The 19,376-nt window shown below is 35.6% G+C and overlaps 1 protein-coding gene across 1 annotated transcript in view; it reads right to left on the bottom strand.

The window, feature by feature from the left end:
- The window catches only part of CFAP47 (cilia and flagella associated protein 47), a 264,229-nt gene that overhangs the window by 75,074 nt on the left and 169,779 nt on the right, over positions 1-19,376 (bottom strand). Inside the window, exons 52-54 of the mRNA XM_054628349.2 lie at positions 9,901-10,076; positions 7,500-7,607; positions 3,842-3,953 (exon numbers count right to left, since the gene is read on the bottom strand). Coding sequence (XP_054484324.2) covers positions 3,842-3,953; positions 7,500-7,607; positions 9,901-10,076 — 396 coding nt within the window. The remainder of the gene's footprint in view (positions 1-3,841; positions 3,954-7,499; positions 7,608-9,900; positions 10,077-19,376) is intronic.

Raw genomic sequence — 19,376 nt, 5'->3', positions numbered from 1 at the left:
ATGTTTCTTTTTGGCCATGGAGATGATCCTGTTTGTAAGACTTTTTTGTCTATTGTAAATATATGTGTATGTCAATATATAACACAAATATGTGAAATTTATCAATGTATTTATATAAAGGAAAAGCAGTAAATTGGGGGACACATTGATGATTGAAAATTTTCAGCTGTTAAATGCTGAACCTGAATCCCTTTCCGCTAAAGACAATGAAAGCTGCAGTCAGGACAGAAACACAAAACTCAACATCCCAATGGCTTTTTTCCCAGACACCCTTAATAGCCAATATACTAATGAAAAACAAGTTGGAATTTTTCAGTAAACTTATGAAAATTCACTTTCATTATGGCTTTTAGATAATTTGGCAGCATTTATAAAGTTATTAAGTTAAAGGTTTACAAGAAGGGAAACAAAAATTAAACAGAGCTTGTTAAAAAAGAAAATCCAAATCCCATTAAAGGGAATCCTTGAAAGCTTTTATCAAATTATTGAAAGAAATCCAAGATGTTATATTCCATTTAAACTGACTTAGGCTACAATTGCAAAGCCACCAGTAAGATATGCAGTCTTTTCTCATTTTTATCAGTTTACAAAAGGTAACAGAGCTGCTTCTAATTGCCATGAAGCTGACAAAGGATTTAAAGCCTTTGAATTTCATTTAGACTTCATTATGCACACTGAAGTTCAGGAATACTTGAGCCTAACCCAACTGGACCTCAGGAAAGCATGTTATTAATGATGTGCATACTTGAAGTTGAATCAGATCTATAGAAAATAATCCTTTGTGATATTTCAGTAATGCCCTTTGTTCCAAACTGAAACTGGGAAAACAAACTTCCACACATGAAAGTATGTTACTAATATTGGATTTTTTTAAAATTCTGAAATATTGGTCAATATTTTGGTTATTAATTTTAGGCAAATATCTTAAGAGAAGAAAAAAATTCTTTAATACCACTATTTAATCTGGTTTATCTAACAAAACTCAGGGACTGAAGAAATCAATTCGAGACATTTTCTGATCGACAGCCCAGTACATTCAAAAGTCCTACATCATAGATGACATAAAAACAAATATGGAAATTTATATGAAATATCAAAGTTATTGACCTGACTTTACTAACTGTCTTCAAATATAATGTATCTTCATTGCCCAATCCCATCTTCAATCTATTGTTCGAATAATTTGCTCTTTTCTCTTGCCTTTTATCTGAGGGTTGCACAAATGGTAATCTTTCTGCTGACAAGAAAGCATTATTGTCTTGCTTTAAAGAGAACAGAAACTTGAATGATTAAGATGGAAAACTTCTTCCACATGTAGCAAAGGCTTTGAAATGGGTATTAATATAAACCAATATCTGGAACACGAAGCATGGTTTATAAGCAGTAATCTTCTGGAAAGTGAATGCAGTGTTCTGTGGAGGTACTAAGCCTAGGATGCAAAATATTCAGGAGAAGCAAGACCATGTGCAGTGCTGTGTCCAGTTAAGTAAGACAAGGAATTACTGGAGAGGGTCCAGCAGAGGCCACAAAAGTGATTGGGGGTCTGGAGCATCTCTAATGAGGAGACAGCGGGAGCTGGGCCTGTTCAGGCTGTAGAAGAGACAACTGAGAGGGCATCTCATCAATGTGTACAAGTATAAGGGCAAATGCCAAACTCCTTCCAGTGCTGCCCAGTGACAGGAAGTTCCACCTCAATATGGAGAAAAACTTTCCTGTGAGGATGACTGAGCACTGGAACTGGCAGCCCAGAGAAACTGTGGAGTCTCCATCTCTGGAGATATTCAAAACCCGCCTGGAGGTGATCCTGTGGAACCTCCTCTGGCTGAACCTGCTTCACCAAGGGCGTTGGATTAGATGGTCTCCACCCCAATCATTCTGTGATTCTGTGATAAATGCCACTCTCTGACTTTGTCACCAAAAACTGAAGGAAATTACATAACCTCTCAGAACATGGGTCTGTAATGGAAGAAATAGGTTCAAAAAGGGACAGCTACATGAAGTAAATATTAAGTAGCTGCATTTAGCAAACAAAGCTATCCTGTAACTGGAAGAACTACTGCAATTAACTAGGAACATTTCAGAATTCAATCCATAATGATATACAGGACTGAGGATTATAATAAAAAGGAGAGAGAAAATTACTGCAGTTAGTGTTGAATGTGTCTTTTCTACACAATGTAATGTAGCTATTGTTGATGAGTGAATCTTTGATGATAAATTATGAAAGCAGAGATATTTTTTTCTTGTTGTTAATTTCCTGCACAAGGTAATATGCAATCTGCAGCAGCCAAAAGTCACTATAGTTAAACCTAACCTACTTCTGTGGCAATGACCCAAACATAATACATCTATAATACTCCCAGACAATTAATATAGTTTGCATCCATTTTGTTTCTAAGCCCCTATTCAAATACCAATTCATTAAATAATTAGTAATAGCACTTGTCATGGTTTACCATAGTGTATAAAGATGTGTTATTGTGCATGACAGAAAAGACAGACAAGAAAAAAATTAATGTTTTATACTTTTAATTTAATGGAATCCTACATAGCAATATTTAGGGAAGCTGAGTAAATAAGTTTGATCTCCTTTAGCTGTTACCATCAAAACCCATTTTAGGAACATTTGGTCTGGCTGTACTGCTAAATTTGAGGCTGAAAGCTGTTCAGTTTCTGAAAACTGAACCTATAATGACTATGTATCATTCCTCTATTTTCCCCATAGGGTCTTTTGTATCTTCTTAGCTTTATTTTATTACAATATTCCTCTCCCTGACTCTTAAACCATTTTTCAGGAATAGAATCATAAAATTGTGGAATAGTTTGCTTTGGAAGGGACTGACCAACTTTGGTATCTTCCTGGATTACCTTCTCAATATCTAGAAAAGGCACAATTTCACTATTTCTTTCCTTTTCCTTTTATTTTTCTTTTTTTTTTTTTTGTGGTAAAGATTCTAAATTCATATCCTAAGAGGCTGTCATGGAGGCACTCAATGCCATTCATTCAGATGCAGAGTTTACATGCATCTGCCCTCCCCTTTTCTCATCTCCCCATCATGAAAAGGTCACATATTTCATAGAATCACCTTAATAATACCCAAATAATTGCTCATGGGGCCTATACTATTAACTAGTATTCAGTGGTCAATAAGAGATATTTTTCTGAACCCTGACCACCTAGAATTCTAGCAAATCTCAATGAACATACAAAAGCTGAACAAATCTACACCATTGTTATTCCTAGAAAGGACACAAATGTTAGGCAGCAAGATGGAAGGGCTTCTGTGATGGAGGAGGAAAAAGTGGAGTACATGACAATGAGAGGGTTAAGAGAAATCACTCTCAAGGTAACTGAATTTACAGAATAAAACGATTCTAGGTATTTGCTTGAAGCTTCTTTGCAGCTATATTGATAAAATTATTATTCATATTCCTTGCAAGTTGCTTATAATATTAGATATTCTTGTATTCTTCCATTAATAGTTTATCTACTACCCTAAATATTTACCTAGTTATTCTGTTGATTATTAGATACTTATGAATCTTCTACCCAGCTGCTTTGTTTACAAGTTCTCCTTCTAATATCTCCTGAATTATTTACAACCTACACTGCAGTCCTGCTCAAAACCATTCCAGGAAAGAAAAAAACATCATACTTCAGCTTGAGTTGCTTTTCAAGTTTAATTGTTTTCTTCCTCAGGCTATAAAATCTCTACAATATGTATTTAAAATATCTAAAAGACTGTATATTCTCAACCCACAGTACAATACATAATTCAATTTGTTTTAAAAAGGAGACTCTCTTCTATCTTTTTTGTGAAAACACAGAAACCTTACTTACAAGTTGTGCTGGGTCAGTCTCAACTGCAAAATGGCAGGGATCGCTGTTCACCACTTCCAGCACCAGAGTTTCATTAGTAGGATTAGTAAGAGGTAGGTGTGTAAGAGTCCATCTGGAAAAAGTCATATACACAATGATGATTTATTACAAAGCTCCTTGCAGTATATGTCATTATGCATAAGGGTTTTTTTTAATTTCCTATTTAAGTTCTGGATTTTTTTATTTTAAACATAATAAATAAGTTTTTATTGCATTGGCATTTCCCCACTAGTTTGAAAACCTATTTAGCAACTTAAATTATTATTAATAATCATTAATAACAATAAATCCTGAATTCATTCAATATTTCATTTTGTTCATTTGTTGTGTTATTTATTACAACATAATCATAGAATCATTAGGTTCCATATGTAGATTATATTTTCTAATGAGAATAGTGACCCTCTCAGAACAGAGTATGCTGATTGCTTAAATCAGCTGGCCCTCAATTTTACAGACCTTACTTCTATATTTTCCAGTTAAAGAATATTCATGAGATAATTTCAATGGGGAGAAAAAATTTAAAATAATTCATAACACTCCCAAAATTTCCTCTATTCTGGTCAAAATACTACATTTTTTGTTTTTAGCGAAGTTATATGGCCATAAATCACATTCTTGTTGTAATACCAAGGGACACAGAGAAGAGGTTCAAGGTGAATAAGTGAAAACAGTAAATAAGAAAAGTTTGAAAAATGAGATACATATATTGGTTTTGCTGTAATTTATCTCCTAATGGATATTCCCTCTAGTCAAAGCTGTGGCAGGTCAACTGCCAGATTGCTGCACATATTTATCATCTGGAAAAAATTAGTCCATTAATCATAGCTAAATCAGTAAGGAAAAAGAAAATATAGAAAGCAACATTCAGTAGATATTTCAGTCCAGCTTTGTGACTGTAACTTCAGACCCTAAAATCTGTTCACAGGTGGATTCCTTCCAACCCATGCAGTGGCATAAATCCCCAGCAGTGAGCACCAGACTTGATTCTGACTAACACTGTCAGAGCACTGTATCATTGAGTCTCAAAACCTGAGAGTAAAGAAATATTAGGAAACTTTCACACAGGAACTTCAGACTCACTTGATAATTCTAATTTTTCACATTTACTCTCTCTGCTTTTTTTTTTTTTGGCCTGGTCTCCTTCATATGTAATATTTATTCAAAGGGAAAACTAAGTTGGAATATCTGAAATTTCAGTAAGGAATTACTGGACTGTTAGAAGTTCTTCAGGTCATCAAAATCCTCCCACCACACACAGGTTGACTATTGTTGCATGTGGCAGTAAATTCCAGGTCACTAAGAACATCATTCAACTGACTCATCTTCAATGACTCCACTGTGGAGCCCATAACAGGATGGATAAGGAAAGATGAAAAACATCAGGGAAAAGGTTTCCCTCCTTAGAGACATATGCTAAGGGATGTGTTAAATCTACCTTGACACAAACAAGAAGCAAATCTGACTGTGATAGCCCCAGAATTTTAGGGAATTTGAAGAAGGACTGAAGGATAAATTGCTTTTTTTTTGTTTCTTTTAAGAATTAGTTAGAAATTTATTCTAAGTTATCAGTGGGATCTTGGCCCTAATCCAATTCTAGGTAATGTTTCAAGGACAAAAATACTGAATTTTTTCAGATCAATAGGAAAAAGAATATAGTGAGGACACAATGAAAAAACATTATTCTTATATTCATATGCTAATGCTTCTTCTGCATTCAGGAAAAGGGGGTAGAATGAAAGTTAATCTGTTAAAAAACTACAAATCTTCACCAACCAGAAATGCTTCAAACATTTGATGATGTTTACAGTTCGCATCTCTGGATACAAAGCAAAGTACATCCATTCAGAAAACTCCCAGACTGATATCTTTCTTAGGCAATACACAGCTGTCTACCTGCACTGCCTTTATATATTCAACATACATTAATGCTGCCAATTTACTTCGACTGTCTCACTTTTCACGAGGCAGAGAAATTCCCAGTAACCTCAATGGCACCACTGACTGCCATTGTCCAACACTTTGCACTTCAACAAGAGTGCTGATGACATTATGCTGACACTGCTGGACACCACCAAAAAGAGCCTGGCACCATCCTCTTGGCACCCACTTTGTGCTATTTATTTGTATTGATGGGATGCCCTCCCAGCCTTCTCCTCTCCAGACTAAAGAGGAACAGCTCTCACAGTCCCTCCTCATAAGAGAGATGCTCCAGACCCCTCCTCATGCCTGTGGCCTCTGCTGGATCTTCTCCAGTAGCTCCTTGACTTTCTTGTACCAGGGAGCCCAGAACTGTCCAGAACTGTCCAGTGTTCCCCCACATATTTACAAATGCATAGGAACTACAGCATGCATGTACTTGTAAAGGGAAAAGAAATCTCATTTGAAAAAAATAAAGCATGGGCTATGAGGAGTTTTAGATAAAAGTTTTAACAGGAAGAGTTGTATTTAATGGAGCTAATCTTTTCCCACATCCATTTTACTTGCAGTAGGAAAAGATGACTTGCCATTTTCCACTAGACCATTTGTGCATGTAGTTTTCAGGCAGTGCATGTCAGAGAAAATTATGAGTGCCAGAAAGTCTGAATAAAAAGGTTTTAAGTAATTTCTAATTCCTAATAGCAAGAGCCTTTAGTAGTAGAGAAAAGAAAGAGTAGAGAAAGAAATAGTAGAGAAAAATTATGGTTTTTACTCCAGTCAGCCCAGAATTTTAAAGTAAAAGCCAGGAAATAGCACAACTTTTTTCTTTAGAACATAATAAGAAAGGCATTGTCAGTTATCTTCAGTCTGTGCATCATATTTGAACAGCAGAATATATTCACTCACAAAAATTTAATCAGGTAAAATTTTGTGTTGTGCTCTCTAACAACATTTCTGCTCAGTCTGTAATGTATATTAGCTACAGATTTAGTCAAAGATGGAATGAAGTGGAATTTAGCATGCAGAAGAGCAGTGTGTCCACAGAAACTGTTAGGAAGTGGAGGTAATACGTGGAAAAGCACTGCTGAAGTTTTGACATTCTTCAAAGTCTAATCCTCAAAGTTTTAGTTTATGTCTTGAAAGTCAGAACTGAACTGAACATTATGCTGTCAAAATGCACATTGAAGTTTTGTTGAAGGATGGTAATAATTGGGTTAATTTCTCTAAGGTATCCATTTTCTTAACCCTTGGAGTGCTTCAACCATGTCTACCCCCAGGGCCTGCAGGACAGAAGCTGCATTATTTTGCCATTTCTTGGGCAGTTAAAAGACACTGCTAACTGGTATACAAGCATTTGCAAAGCAGGATAGTCAGTAAATTCCTAGTTCAGAGAGAAGGAAATAAACAGAAAATAAAGCAAACCTACAGAGCTCTGTACAATGGATCGGGGTACTTACATTCTGCAGTATTGTCAGGGTGATTTCTACAAAAATGATTCAGAGGAAGTTTACATAGAGGCTAAAATTTCATTTCAATTATTTTTCTGTAAGGAATATTTCACCTACTTGCAAATATATCTAAAAAAATATTCTCCAATCCACTACAGCAGACATAGAGTACGATTCTGAATTTAAACTCTTCATATGTTTTCCATGATACCTAAAAGCAGAGACCCATTCCAGTACTGTGAACTACTCACTTTCCAAGCTCACATCCTATATCAGGCAATGCAGCTGGTGATGGCTTCTCTACATTGAACTTCAGGGCGTACCAAAATTCTCCAACCACATCTGACCGGAACATGACACTAAAAACAGATGCAGAAGTTTAACATGACAGCTGGTTTTTTCAGATCTTTTAAAAAACCCAAACAGATTAAAATTCAGGAGAAACCTAATGATTTCAGTGCAGTGATTTCTTTAATTAGATCATATTTTTCTTCTAACACTTCTCGCTGGTATCTGAATTCGGCTACCAAGTGTAATACGATTTAGAATTACTGATGCAACAAAATCTCTTCTTCATCTTTCTTAAATTCTACCAATAAAATTCATTTGATGCTTGTAGCTTTTTGTTTGTTAGCTTGCTTTTATCAAAAATACAATCCAAACATATTCCAGCTTATAAGAGTAAGCTTTAATTTTATTTCAATATCACAGTATGTTGTTTTTAGTCATTTTGAAGGGCAAAGTAACAGAAATACTATACACTAATTTTAAAAAGGAATTTTTTTTCAAATCTAGTGATAAAGTGAGAAATAGATATAGACACATCCCTATGAGCATGGCAAAGAGATACACTTCAAGGAATATTCACTATATTGCTTTGATATACAATCAAGGATTGTCATGACTGAAAATTGTGTCCTGCTGGGTGAGATATGTACAGAAATATATTTCAGTTACAGACACTCTAATACAGTCCTTTCCTACTGCAGAATTTCTTTTCAATTTCTTGAGGATTTTTGAGTAGCTGAGTCATAATAGCATTAAACCAAAGCACTGGAAGCATATAAAAACTTAGAAGAAATGCACTGTACAAACCCATGACCCTCTAAGGATGAGTTCTTTTTCTAAATTATAGATAACTATGTCTATTCCATGACTTTATGGTTCCAGACCATCCCCTGTGCCAACAGAGCTTTTAAAGTGAGCATAAAACAGCTCTAGGAAAGAATCAACCATTTGAAAAGGTACACCTGCCACAATCCCTTTTTCCAACAGTTCTTCCCAGCTGCTAACATAGCAAAGGAAACAGACCATGGCTTCAGAAAAAGAAGTTAATAGTGTGGATGTAATATGCAAGTACCTCTGTCCAGCTGTAACTGCAGTCTGTGGGAGCTACTGCAATTTAAAAGAGCTATTACACACTTCTGGAACAAAACTGCAAAACCATTTGGAGACTGTCCATGTGTTCTTTATTTCACCTCTGCATATATCCCCTAAGCCCCAGCCCACCAAAGCTGAGCCCAAAATTTTGTCCTGTTAAAACAAACATTTCTCTTATTATTTGGAAATTCTGCACTTGAAAAATATTGAAAAATATTTTCATACCAGAAATATTATCTGGTATGAAAAACAAAAGATGAGCTCTATTCTCATCTTCAGTTTAAGATAGCATAATTTCTACAAAATAAAGATACTTACTAGAGTTATAAAAGTACTCATTTTTATAAAACACTATTATTTGAATCTGTATCACTCAATGATGCCTGACATTATTCTGGTCTTTGGAAAAATCAATACAAGCAAATTGAATGAATCTCTGAATGGATTTTGACTTTGAAAATATTCTTTCAAAACTGGTCAGATGTCTCTCCCCTCCTCTTAAATGACCACCCCATCCTCCATCCCATCTCCATATTTTTGCCAGTCAGTTGAGATAACTGAAAAACAGGGAATTGTTTTTCAACCAGCCTTTAGACTTAATAATGCTTTGGTAACCAAATTCCAGGAAAGTAAGCTTTGCAATTCTACACTGTTCAATTACTTGCTGAACTGTTTTAGTTGAAACTAAGACCAAGAGGTCATCTGTCTTTTTATTGCTAATTAAGATATCTGCAGGTTTTCCCTGGGATTTCCAATGTAATGAAAAAATTTTAATTTAAAACCTCTCCATATTCATTTAGTGGATCATGGTTAAGTAATAGAAGATCATGAAGGTAAATGGATTTAAGTGGAGAGTTAAAGGGTTCTCCACATGCTTTAGTTTGTTTTTACAATTTCATTTCTTCTCAGAAGAAAATTAAATTGTGCTATTCCCTTTACAGAACTTAAAGATTTAAAAAACCAACTATTCAGAAGTTTTCAAGGGGGGCCTCTAACATTAAGTAAGTTTCTAAAACATTGTTCACTAAATTGTAGTGACCTAGAGTAGCAAGGAGTTATTCTACTGCCTGTCAATAATGCTTTTCCCCCAAGAGGAAAGCTACTGTTAGGGACACAATATATTTAAAGCTGGAAATTTTCTTAATTCCATTTAATAACTTTTGTTGGAGTTTTTAGGGCAATATTTTCATAAAGGGACTTAGGTTTCAATGAAAGTAGTCAATTTATTAGTAAAACAGCCACAATTACAAGTATCAAAACTCTACAACATACCTTCCAGCAAAAGCGCCAACAGCAGCTGCAGAAAACTTTAGGTGATATGAAAATGTTTGTTTGGGCTTGAGAATGAAAGAGTTTTCTCCAAACAGGGATGGATGGTCCAGCAGCACACTCATCTTGAGAACTTTATTGGTAGGATTAGTGATGGGAATATTAATTCCAACAGTATCCTAGAAAATATTAAAAAAAATCCAAAATCACAAAATTAATTATGAGCAATTACACTTAAAAGATATTTCTCAAAAAATGCAAGGTGCTTACTCATTGTCTACACTTATGCAAACTCAGGCTGCATAATTAAGGATAATGCTCATGCATCCTTTGTGTCATGTGTGAACTAACCCATAAAAAGCCAAGTTGCAGCAAGAAACATCTCAGACAACCTTCAAATTGTAAACTCTTTAATTCCATAAATACAGAAATTTCAAATCTTCCTGGCTGGTCTGCATCTAACAGCTCACTTCACCTTCCAAGATATGACCAAGCCTTGCCAAAACACACTTTTCAAGACCATCTGCTGAAATCCCAAGCAGGTAAAATCTCCAAGCTGTCTCCCAACAGCCAAGCACAGACAATTGGAAATGTCCACTTTGCAACCTGGCAAATGATTAGGCTGAATTCTGCTGGATCTGATCCCTTAATTTATAAGTTACATCATAATACCTGACATTAAAACAACACCACCACAATAAATGTTCCCTCTCTTATTCCTTTCGGCCATTTCCCTCACTCGTAATCTCTGTATCTTTGTTTAAAGTCTAAGGAAGGACCATCTTTCCTTGACCACCTGGAAAACATTGATACAGTTAAAAGTGCATAAAAAACTCCAGTTATTGTAATAAAACAGAGCCAAAATATGGTCTCATTAGATAAATCTGCATATTTTACACGTGGAGCACCTTTAGGATGAGCAGGAATTGGGCACACACAGCTCACTCTGCACAGCTGCTACATTTCAGAAGAGTTCCTTTTGCTAGAAGTTAGAAATGGTGTAAATTCATCCTGTGTGCCCTGTGTGTATCAATATCAATACAATTCCTGAAATAAAGTACTTTGAATAGACCAGAAAGAATTTACTTATGAAGGCAGCACACTGTGATAATCCAGGAAGCACATCTGCAGTTTAAAATAGATATGTTCTATTTATATATAATTATCCATAAAAAATACACAGAATCTAAAAATAAGAATATGCATTTATTTCTCTCTACCTATATTTGTGTCTACTCTTATTTGTTCTCTTTTCTTTGCTCTAACCAAGCAGTTTATTTCAAAATCCATGTTGGTTTGGGTTTTTTTAACGTACAGTGATTTGTTTCTCACAGCAAAATTATTCCACATAGTTGTTTTTTTTAAAGTAAATAATTCAAGTTGCAATATGAAAGAGAAAAATATAAAATGCCTATTAAAATTAATAACACACTAAAAAATGAATATGAAATACTTTTATGACCCCACACAGAGCTGCCTCCCACTGATTTCAGCCTGCCTATGATTTGGTAAATTTCTATACATTTCCATTTATAGACAATGACTACTGGAATATACATAAAACACATTTAATGTTCTACAGATGGCAAGATTACACCAACAATTTAAATCATTTAAGTGCCTTGCATCAGTAAAATGGGATTTAAATTTGCCATAAAATATTTTAAAGCTCAGATTAATAGTTTTTACTGGTGTAAACAAGTTTCTAAATCTATCTACCATTTTATTGGCAAAGGCTTCATAACAATTTTATAGTAAACATCTACATGCTGTGTTGAAAAAATACTTTTACAGTAAAAAGGAAATATGGGATAGCTGATTTGGAAAAAAGCAGCAACTATGAAAGAAATCTTTAATCTTGTACACAAAGGAAATTTTACATTGCCAGTATTATCATAAAACAATTTTCTCTTGCCAGTATAAAATGAATGCTTAAGATTATGTATTTCCCAGGAATTTCCCAGGAAATTTGCGTGGAATTGCCATACACATTTCAATGATCTGCTAATTCATAGATGGTAATAAGAGCAGATGTATATTTATCAGCAAAAAAAAAAAAAAAAAAAAAAAAAAAAAAACTTTTTTACGTTTCTAGGCCTTATTGGATTGTTATGGAGGCATAGAATTAGGATAAATAACAAAATGCCCATGCAATTGCTAAGAGTATTATTTTTCTTATTTTTCTTGAAAGTGCCATTTTATCAGACCAAATGTAGAAGAGGAACATCACAGGCAATTTCCAAACACATTTATAGTCATTAATTTAGTTGCACATTTCAGTGCTGAGTATTTTATAAACATTTTGATAGAGGAGAAATGTAAAAGTTGAGAAAAGAAGGAAATTAATCTCTTTCCTCAAACATTTCTTATATCAATGCTGCCAGTCACCAAAATAGAGCCACTTTTGTGCAATATATCATGCTATTATTCCTTTAGAACTGTCAATTACCCAGTTCTTGTACAGTTCAAGTTATTTAAAATAATTTCACCAGAGTTAAAATTAAATAAATGTAATGTAATGTTTGAATGTAATGTAATGTTTGAAATGTAAATATGAACTAACATTTATTCTCTATGGAAATTGAAAAAACAATGGACTTCTAACACTCGATCCTACATTAATAGCCTAAGTCTATATATAGGTTTGATACTTTGTAAACCAGACTCTTGTTTCAAAAGATTAAAAAAAAAATTGATGCTCACCATCATCAATCGATCATTTGTGACATTATACTTGTTTGTTGAAATATTTTCCTGACATATTTTTTTCCAAAACTTTCTCATCATTCCTTTCTCTAGCTCTTCTTTCAGCAACTGGATCTAATTTATTTAAGTCCATAATATGCAATTTTATTTTTATTAATGTATACACTGCACTGAACAATCAACTAATCCTCTTCTAAGTTCAACAAGGTAAATTGCAGGAAGATGGACACATTCTACAGTTACTGTGCATAACAATTCTCTGTGTTCCATCTCCAGTAATAATCCTGTTTCTCACCATCAGCAGGTGTCAATAAAAACCCTGCCTGGCCAAAGTGTCTAAGAGACTGACTACCATTCTTATTCTTTAGAAGAATTGTTTTAAATTAAAATCCAATTTCATTAAGGAGATGGCATTCATTCCACATTGTTTGAAGCTTTTTCAATCCATAGACCTTGAGGTGAAAGCATTTGGATTTGCTCCTGAGTTTGCCACGCTGTGGCTACAGAAGCAAACTTTCAAGTTGAGTAAGCAGCAAGAAAGTTATTTTTATAGGCCTAGTGAGATAATGCAGCAGAAAATCTTCCCTTTGCAGGTCCTTGTCCAAATCATGGTTCTTCTAGATGGACAAGTAATAAGTGCCTTCTGTCTCTGTGCTGCACCTGACAAGCAGGAATGTTGTTCACACAAGGACTGAACTTGGAATGGTGGCAATATAGTTGAAAAAACAGATCTTGGCTTCTCTCTTCCATAGGCTCAAAATGAGCAGAGCTTTCAACATCCCCATCAGTGTCTACATGTCAGTAGCAGGAGTTAGAGTCTCCTGCTGTATTCTCATTATTAATTCATTTCTGTTTCTTGGAACAAAAGAGGATCCAGTCAGTTGAGCAGCAGCAGTTGAGAACAGTTTCAGGGCCATGTTCAACAGAGCTCAGCCCAGTTTGGTCAAACTACCTCTAGAAATCAGTTCTGGCTCTTGAAGTGCTTGATGGAAAGCGTCCCCAGGTCACACCTCACCACCCTTTTCCCCACACACCCCAGCCCAGACACGCACATCTACGCTCAGCTGGGCCTTTTTGGCACTCATCATTCACACGTGGAACTCCCCTGTCCTGAGGGGCTGAGTCCTTCAGGCTCCTATTCACTCCTAAGTTAATGGAGGTCTTTGTGGAGTGAACCATCTCCCTCACTCTACAAGCTCCTTAAGCTCCTTTTCTTTTTTTTGCCTTTTTTTTTCCTCTGAGATGTAAATGAATTTCCAAGAGAATCCTCTCCTTTCTGTGTAGGGTTATGAGGCTAGAGAACCACAGCATTGCTATTCTCTTGATATTGTTTTTTCTCATTTTAGTTGGCATATTTTGCCTTATAAAATATCAGCTCTCAAAAAGGCACCAACTGTTCATCAGCAGTGAAGTCTATCAGAACAGCAGATTGAACTGCTTGAAATTTAGGACTAAACACCTTAAGCAAATTATATATTTGTAAAACCTGCTTAGCAAGGAATCCATTCTTATTGCAGTACAGGAAATTAACTAGAAGGGAAAAATTTGCACAGAACATTTAATATCAGAAGCTAAAAGGGCAGTGAGTTTCAGGATTAAATTTACATATAAATTTACATAGGAAAATCAGACCAACTTGAATTTCTTTTAGCTGAAATATGCATTGTGCCTAAGTAATAATGCCCTGAAACAGAATACAGCAACAATTAGTTCATAAGTTATTACAATAATTCTAAGTTCCCTGACTACAAATTACAACACTGTTAACCTCTTAATGGAGCCTACATATTGTACCAAGCAAACAAACTGGGAAAACAATGTTTTGCAAGAGGCGATTACAAAAATTATTTTTCTGAAATGGAAGGAAAGGAACAGACTGAAAAAGCATTACATTTAATGACTGAATTAATCTATGATGTCCTCAACTCCACCATAAGATGCCACAACCCACACCAAACTGATATTTCAATAATTTATACACATAAAGGAAAACTAATGAACTAAATAATATGCACATATTTGGACTTACATGTAAAGATAGATAGAAAAAGCTGAGTTTTCAAAACTCATCAAAGATGAGTTGAATGCTAAGCAAAGTGCTATTTTAAGATAATTATAAGTATACCTGACAAGGGGATACAGACTGAGTCAAAGTAAAATTAACATCCCAAATTCCCACAACTGAGAAAGTAATAACTATGCTCACATCTTAATGAATACTTTTTTGAATTTGAAATCAAGGGCACCTCTGCATCCATGGAGACCGAAGCTCAATAACTCTCCATACTCCTGTGAGCCAAATCCTGAGGAGGATTTCCTTCTCAGATTCAGCAGTGTTAGAAGAAATTACCAATTACAGCTATTTTTTCCCAATGTCTATACTGAAGATTGGCACTTCCAGTGATCAGCTCAGTTGCCTTAATCACCTCATACAATAAGCTGGCTCATCAAACCACAGTTGGGTTTGACAGCCCTACTAAAAAATGTAGAAGTCAATCTTTTCCATTACCAGAATCAATGGAGAAGGAGATCACAGAATTATAGAACTGTTTGGGTTGGAAGAGACCTTAAAGATCATCTCATTCCATGGGCAGGGACACCTTCCACTAGAGCAGGTTGCTCAGAGTTCCATCCATCCTGGCCTTGAACACTTCCAGGGATGGGGCATCCACAACTTCTCCAGGGAACCTGTGCCAGGGCCTCACCACCCCCACAGTAAGAAACTTCTCCTAATATCCAATCTAAATCTACTCTCTGAAACTTCCCCTAATATCCAATCTAAATCTACTCTCTGAAACTTCCCCTAATATCCAATCTAAATCTACTCTCTGTCAGTTTGAGTCCATTCTCCCTTGTCCTGTCACTGCATGCTCTTGTAGAAAGTTTCTCTCTGTCTTTCCTAGAGGCTCCCTTCAAGAACTGGAAGGCCACAATTAGGTCACCCTGCAGCCTTCTCTTCTCCAGGCTGAACAATCCCAATTCTCTCACCTTTTCCTCATAGGAGAGATCCTCCCTTTAACCATTCTGGTGACCTCTTTTTCCCAGAGGTCCCTGTCCTTTTCCTGGCTTTTTCCCAGAGGTCCCTGTCCTTCCTTTGCTGGGGTCCCCAGAGCTGGACTCAGCCCTGCAGGTGGGGTCTCACCAGAGCAGAAGAGAGCAGAGGAACAGAATCCCCTCCCTCACCTGCTGCCCACGCTGCCGTTGATGCAGCCACAACACATTTGGCATTCTGAAATTGACTGAGTTTGACTGCAGAAAGATGGGCTGCTTCTGATAGCTGACACTGAATTAATGTAACAAAGGACCAAATTAATCTTCAGAGGATTTTACAGGAAAATCATTTACACCTACTTTGTCATCAACATGTGACTCAGCAAGTGACAGATTTCAATACAGCTCCTATTCATCATTTTTATGGGTCACTTTGCTGTGCAGATGCATGCACACAATATATGAGGTGCCAATGACAGAAAACACTTTGAATCAAATCAATAGATGTATTTACACTGCTGGGGTGATAGGACTATTTTGTGTGATGTAAATCCAGGCTGCAGCTCTCAAAAACAGACATTTCTCTTTTTTTTTCAGATAATCCTTTCTCCTTCAGAGACTGTCATATCCACAACAGCACAACAAAATAATTAAGGTCAGTATCACTCAATAAAAATCACTAAAAAGTGCAACATTTCCAAGTGAGAAATGTACTGTTCTTAGAGAATGAAGTCAAGAGAGATATGAGTGACTACTGCATTTTCAAAGTCAGTTATGTCTCATGGAGTTATAATATTCAAACTCTTTTGCAAACATGTCATCACACTGAAATACCTGCCCAAAATCAGCCTCAAAATAGTGAAAATCAGCATCTGTGACTCTTTCCTTCAGAGAAGTTAAGGAGATGCAAAATTTAGGATACTTTCAATTTCCAAATAGCTTCTTATATATCAGGTAGGCAGTTTGCAAAACCTGTCTTTTTCAATCATTTCTCTCAGATCTAGACTAAATCTTACTCTCAGAGATCTTTCAATGCGATTTAGGTTAAATGTTTAAGTATATCTGTGTCCCTTATTTACCACAGAACTGCACTACTATCCCTGGACTCTTCTGTTTACAGCACTTCAAGGTTTAGTTCCTGAACTAATTGTATCTGCCCATATAATGCTACAACATCTAGCTGTAATTATTTTCTGCTGGTCTCACTGATTTGTTTTCAAGGGCTACATAAAGTCACAATAATGCCATAAATTCACAAATCCAATAGACTAGAACATACTTTGGAAGGCTTGGTGAGTGCTGATGATTTCTGCATATTTATAAAGAAGTCAGTAACTGAAACCACAGAATTGCTTCCAGGAATTTACTCTAATTTAATTAGTCTATTAGTTTAATACTGGATTAATATTTAGGTCCAACTGTCCTGGATTGAAAATTTGATGTGATGAGGTTAGAAATCTCTGCCATGCAACTACAAACACAACAAAGTTTGTATCAGTGAAATGCTGAATATCAGCTCACTCAGAACTGACCAGAAAAAGGCAATGACCAGCATGGCCCATGTTCCAGTGCTTCAAAGACTTACAGAAATACTTGGTAAAAGTAAACTTACAACCACCTATCAGAATGCAAAGCTAGAATAGCAGCAGAACTAACTATTACACTATTTCCACCAACTTTAAAGACTCCTGCAAAATGTGGAAGAAAATATTCTACTATGTGCCTCTACTCATAGCTCATGCTGTCATGAGCTAACTAAAATTACTTCTTTACTTTAAAAGTAGTAACTAACTCCAATAATATCTAATTTTACTGAATTTTTATGACCATACTAATGAGGTAATTTACATCTCAGCTACACCACCTACCATCAAGTTAATCAATCAGTGGAGGTAAATGCTAATTAATTTGACTGTCTTAGATCTTGCACCTACTGTGACTCTCTCATTCTGTAGGTCTAAAGATAGATTTTTAAGGAAGCATTTCTTCACAATTTAAAAGACTGATACCATAATTATCACTTGGACAAAACATGTAGAGGTAGAGATAATTTTAATAGAAAGCTGAAATAGTCAGGGTTTCTGCTGAGAAAAACTTTTTCTCCTGAATTTTCTAGAAGTAAAATTCCTCTGCTAAAAATCTCTCTCCTAGATTCTAGCCACTTGTTTTTTTTAAATCAAACTTTTATTTTTGGCATATCTCTGCAGTCTCAGGAGCCAGAAAATGTTATAATAGGAAGAGAATTTCTTAAATGTTCATATTTAAAAAAAAAAAATAATTATATATAAATCAAAAGGAACAATCTCTATAAGAGTTATCTCATTTTTTGTTCCTTACTATGACTCGTAAGATCAGATAAACTTTGAAAACAGCCTCATTGCTAGTTGTTGCTCCAGGAAAAGTTAACTTTTAAACCTTGAGATTTGCTCATAGATTACTGTCTCACATGAAAAAATAAATCCATTATAAATATAGACTTCAATGCTAGAGGTATCTGCAGTCTGTCCCACACATTCTCTTAGCAGTTATTCTACAAAAGTAATGCAAACCCAGTATATCACAAGCAAAGTTTATTAATAATAGTAACATCTATATATATATTCTTATTGATGGTATCTGTTACTAGAACCTCTGAAAAAGCAAAAATTAGAGCAGTCTGAAGCAAGGCCTACACTTGAATTTCCCTGGGTCTGGGCAGTCTATTTCTGCTGTCAATCGAAAGAAGCCTCTTCCTCTCTATGGGGAAGATATTGTAAGTGTTTATTAGATAATTGTGAATCCATGAATCATGGAGTGAGAGTATAAAGCCCTTTAAATACAGATTTGTCCACACTTCTTTCTGCTCAGTTTTGACCACCTGGCAGATCAGTTTGTGAGAGAAAGAATTGCTACTACAATCTCCTGAAATATACTCTTTTTTTGGCATATCCACATATTTGGACATGAGCCATTATTTCATCCTTTAACTTTTTTACAGTAAAAGCTATCTCCTGAGGTTGCAGCTTCAAAACATGGATAAGTATCAATGAAGTGCTTTTCAATTGTTATATTCTTCCTAAAATCCCATTCTTCTGTGTAGGGCTCACACAGAACAGATGTGCTGCATTCATTTTTCTAGACTGCCAAAACCAAGAAGATTTGAAGGTTGGAACCAGTAATGGGAATACCCTGCCTCTGCTGAGATCTGCATGTGAACAGCAACACTGTGCCAGTGACTTTTTAACAGCACCATGAAGGGCTCAGAAGCAATCTGTGAGTGGTCTGGGAGCCTTCACAAACAGCAACAGCAGCACAAGTTTCAAATCACAACAACAAATCTTGTGAAAGTGTGGGTGGGCAACATGTTTGAGGGAGACATTACCAACTTTGGGGTGCTCATGTGGTTCTAAAGGACTTGAGAGAGAGAAAAAAAAACAGATTTGGCAAAGACAAAACTATTGTCTCCACACTTATGAGGAAACCAAACTCAATCCCTTGCAGGCTTTGGTTTTATTAAAGCAGAAACTAATAATTGTCTGTTCGAAACAGACCTTCCCCTCTGGCTTATCTCCCACTGTACAGATCCTGCTTGGAGCTCACTTATTAGATATTTCCTCTCCAGACAGAAAATACTACTTTTCAAGTACATGGATGGATTAAAAAGTCTCTTGATATAGTGAACCAGTGATGTGCACTTAGAATTTTCTCCATGAAATAGACAACTGCTAATGAGTAAGTGCTTAAAGCAATAACAGCCTTTTAGACACTTTACATCAAAATTTAAGAATAACCTTCTGTCTTGA

Source organism: Agelaius phoeniceus, chromosome 2 (genome assembly GCF_051311805.1).
Source record: "Agelaius phoeniceus isolate bAgePho1 chromosome 2, bAgePho1.hap1, whole genome shotgun sequence".
Taxonomy (NCBI): Eukaryota; Metazoa; Chordata; class Aves; order Passeriformes; family Icteridae; genus Agelaius; species Agelaius phoeniceus.
This window is presented reverse-complemented; position numbering and strand designations above follow the sequence as displayed.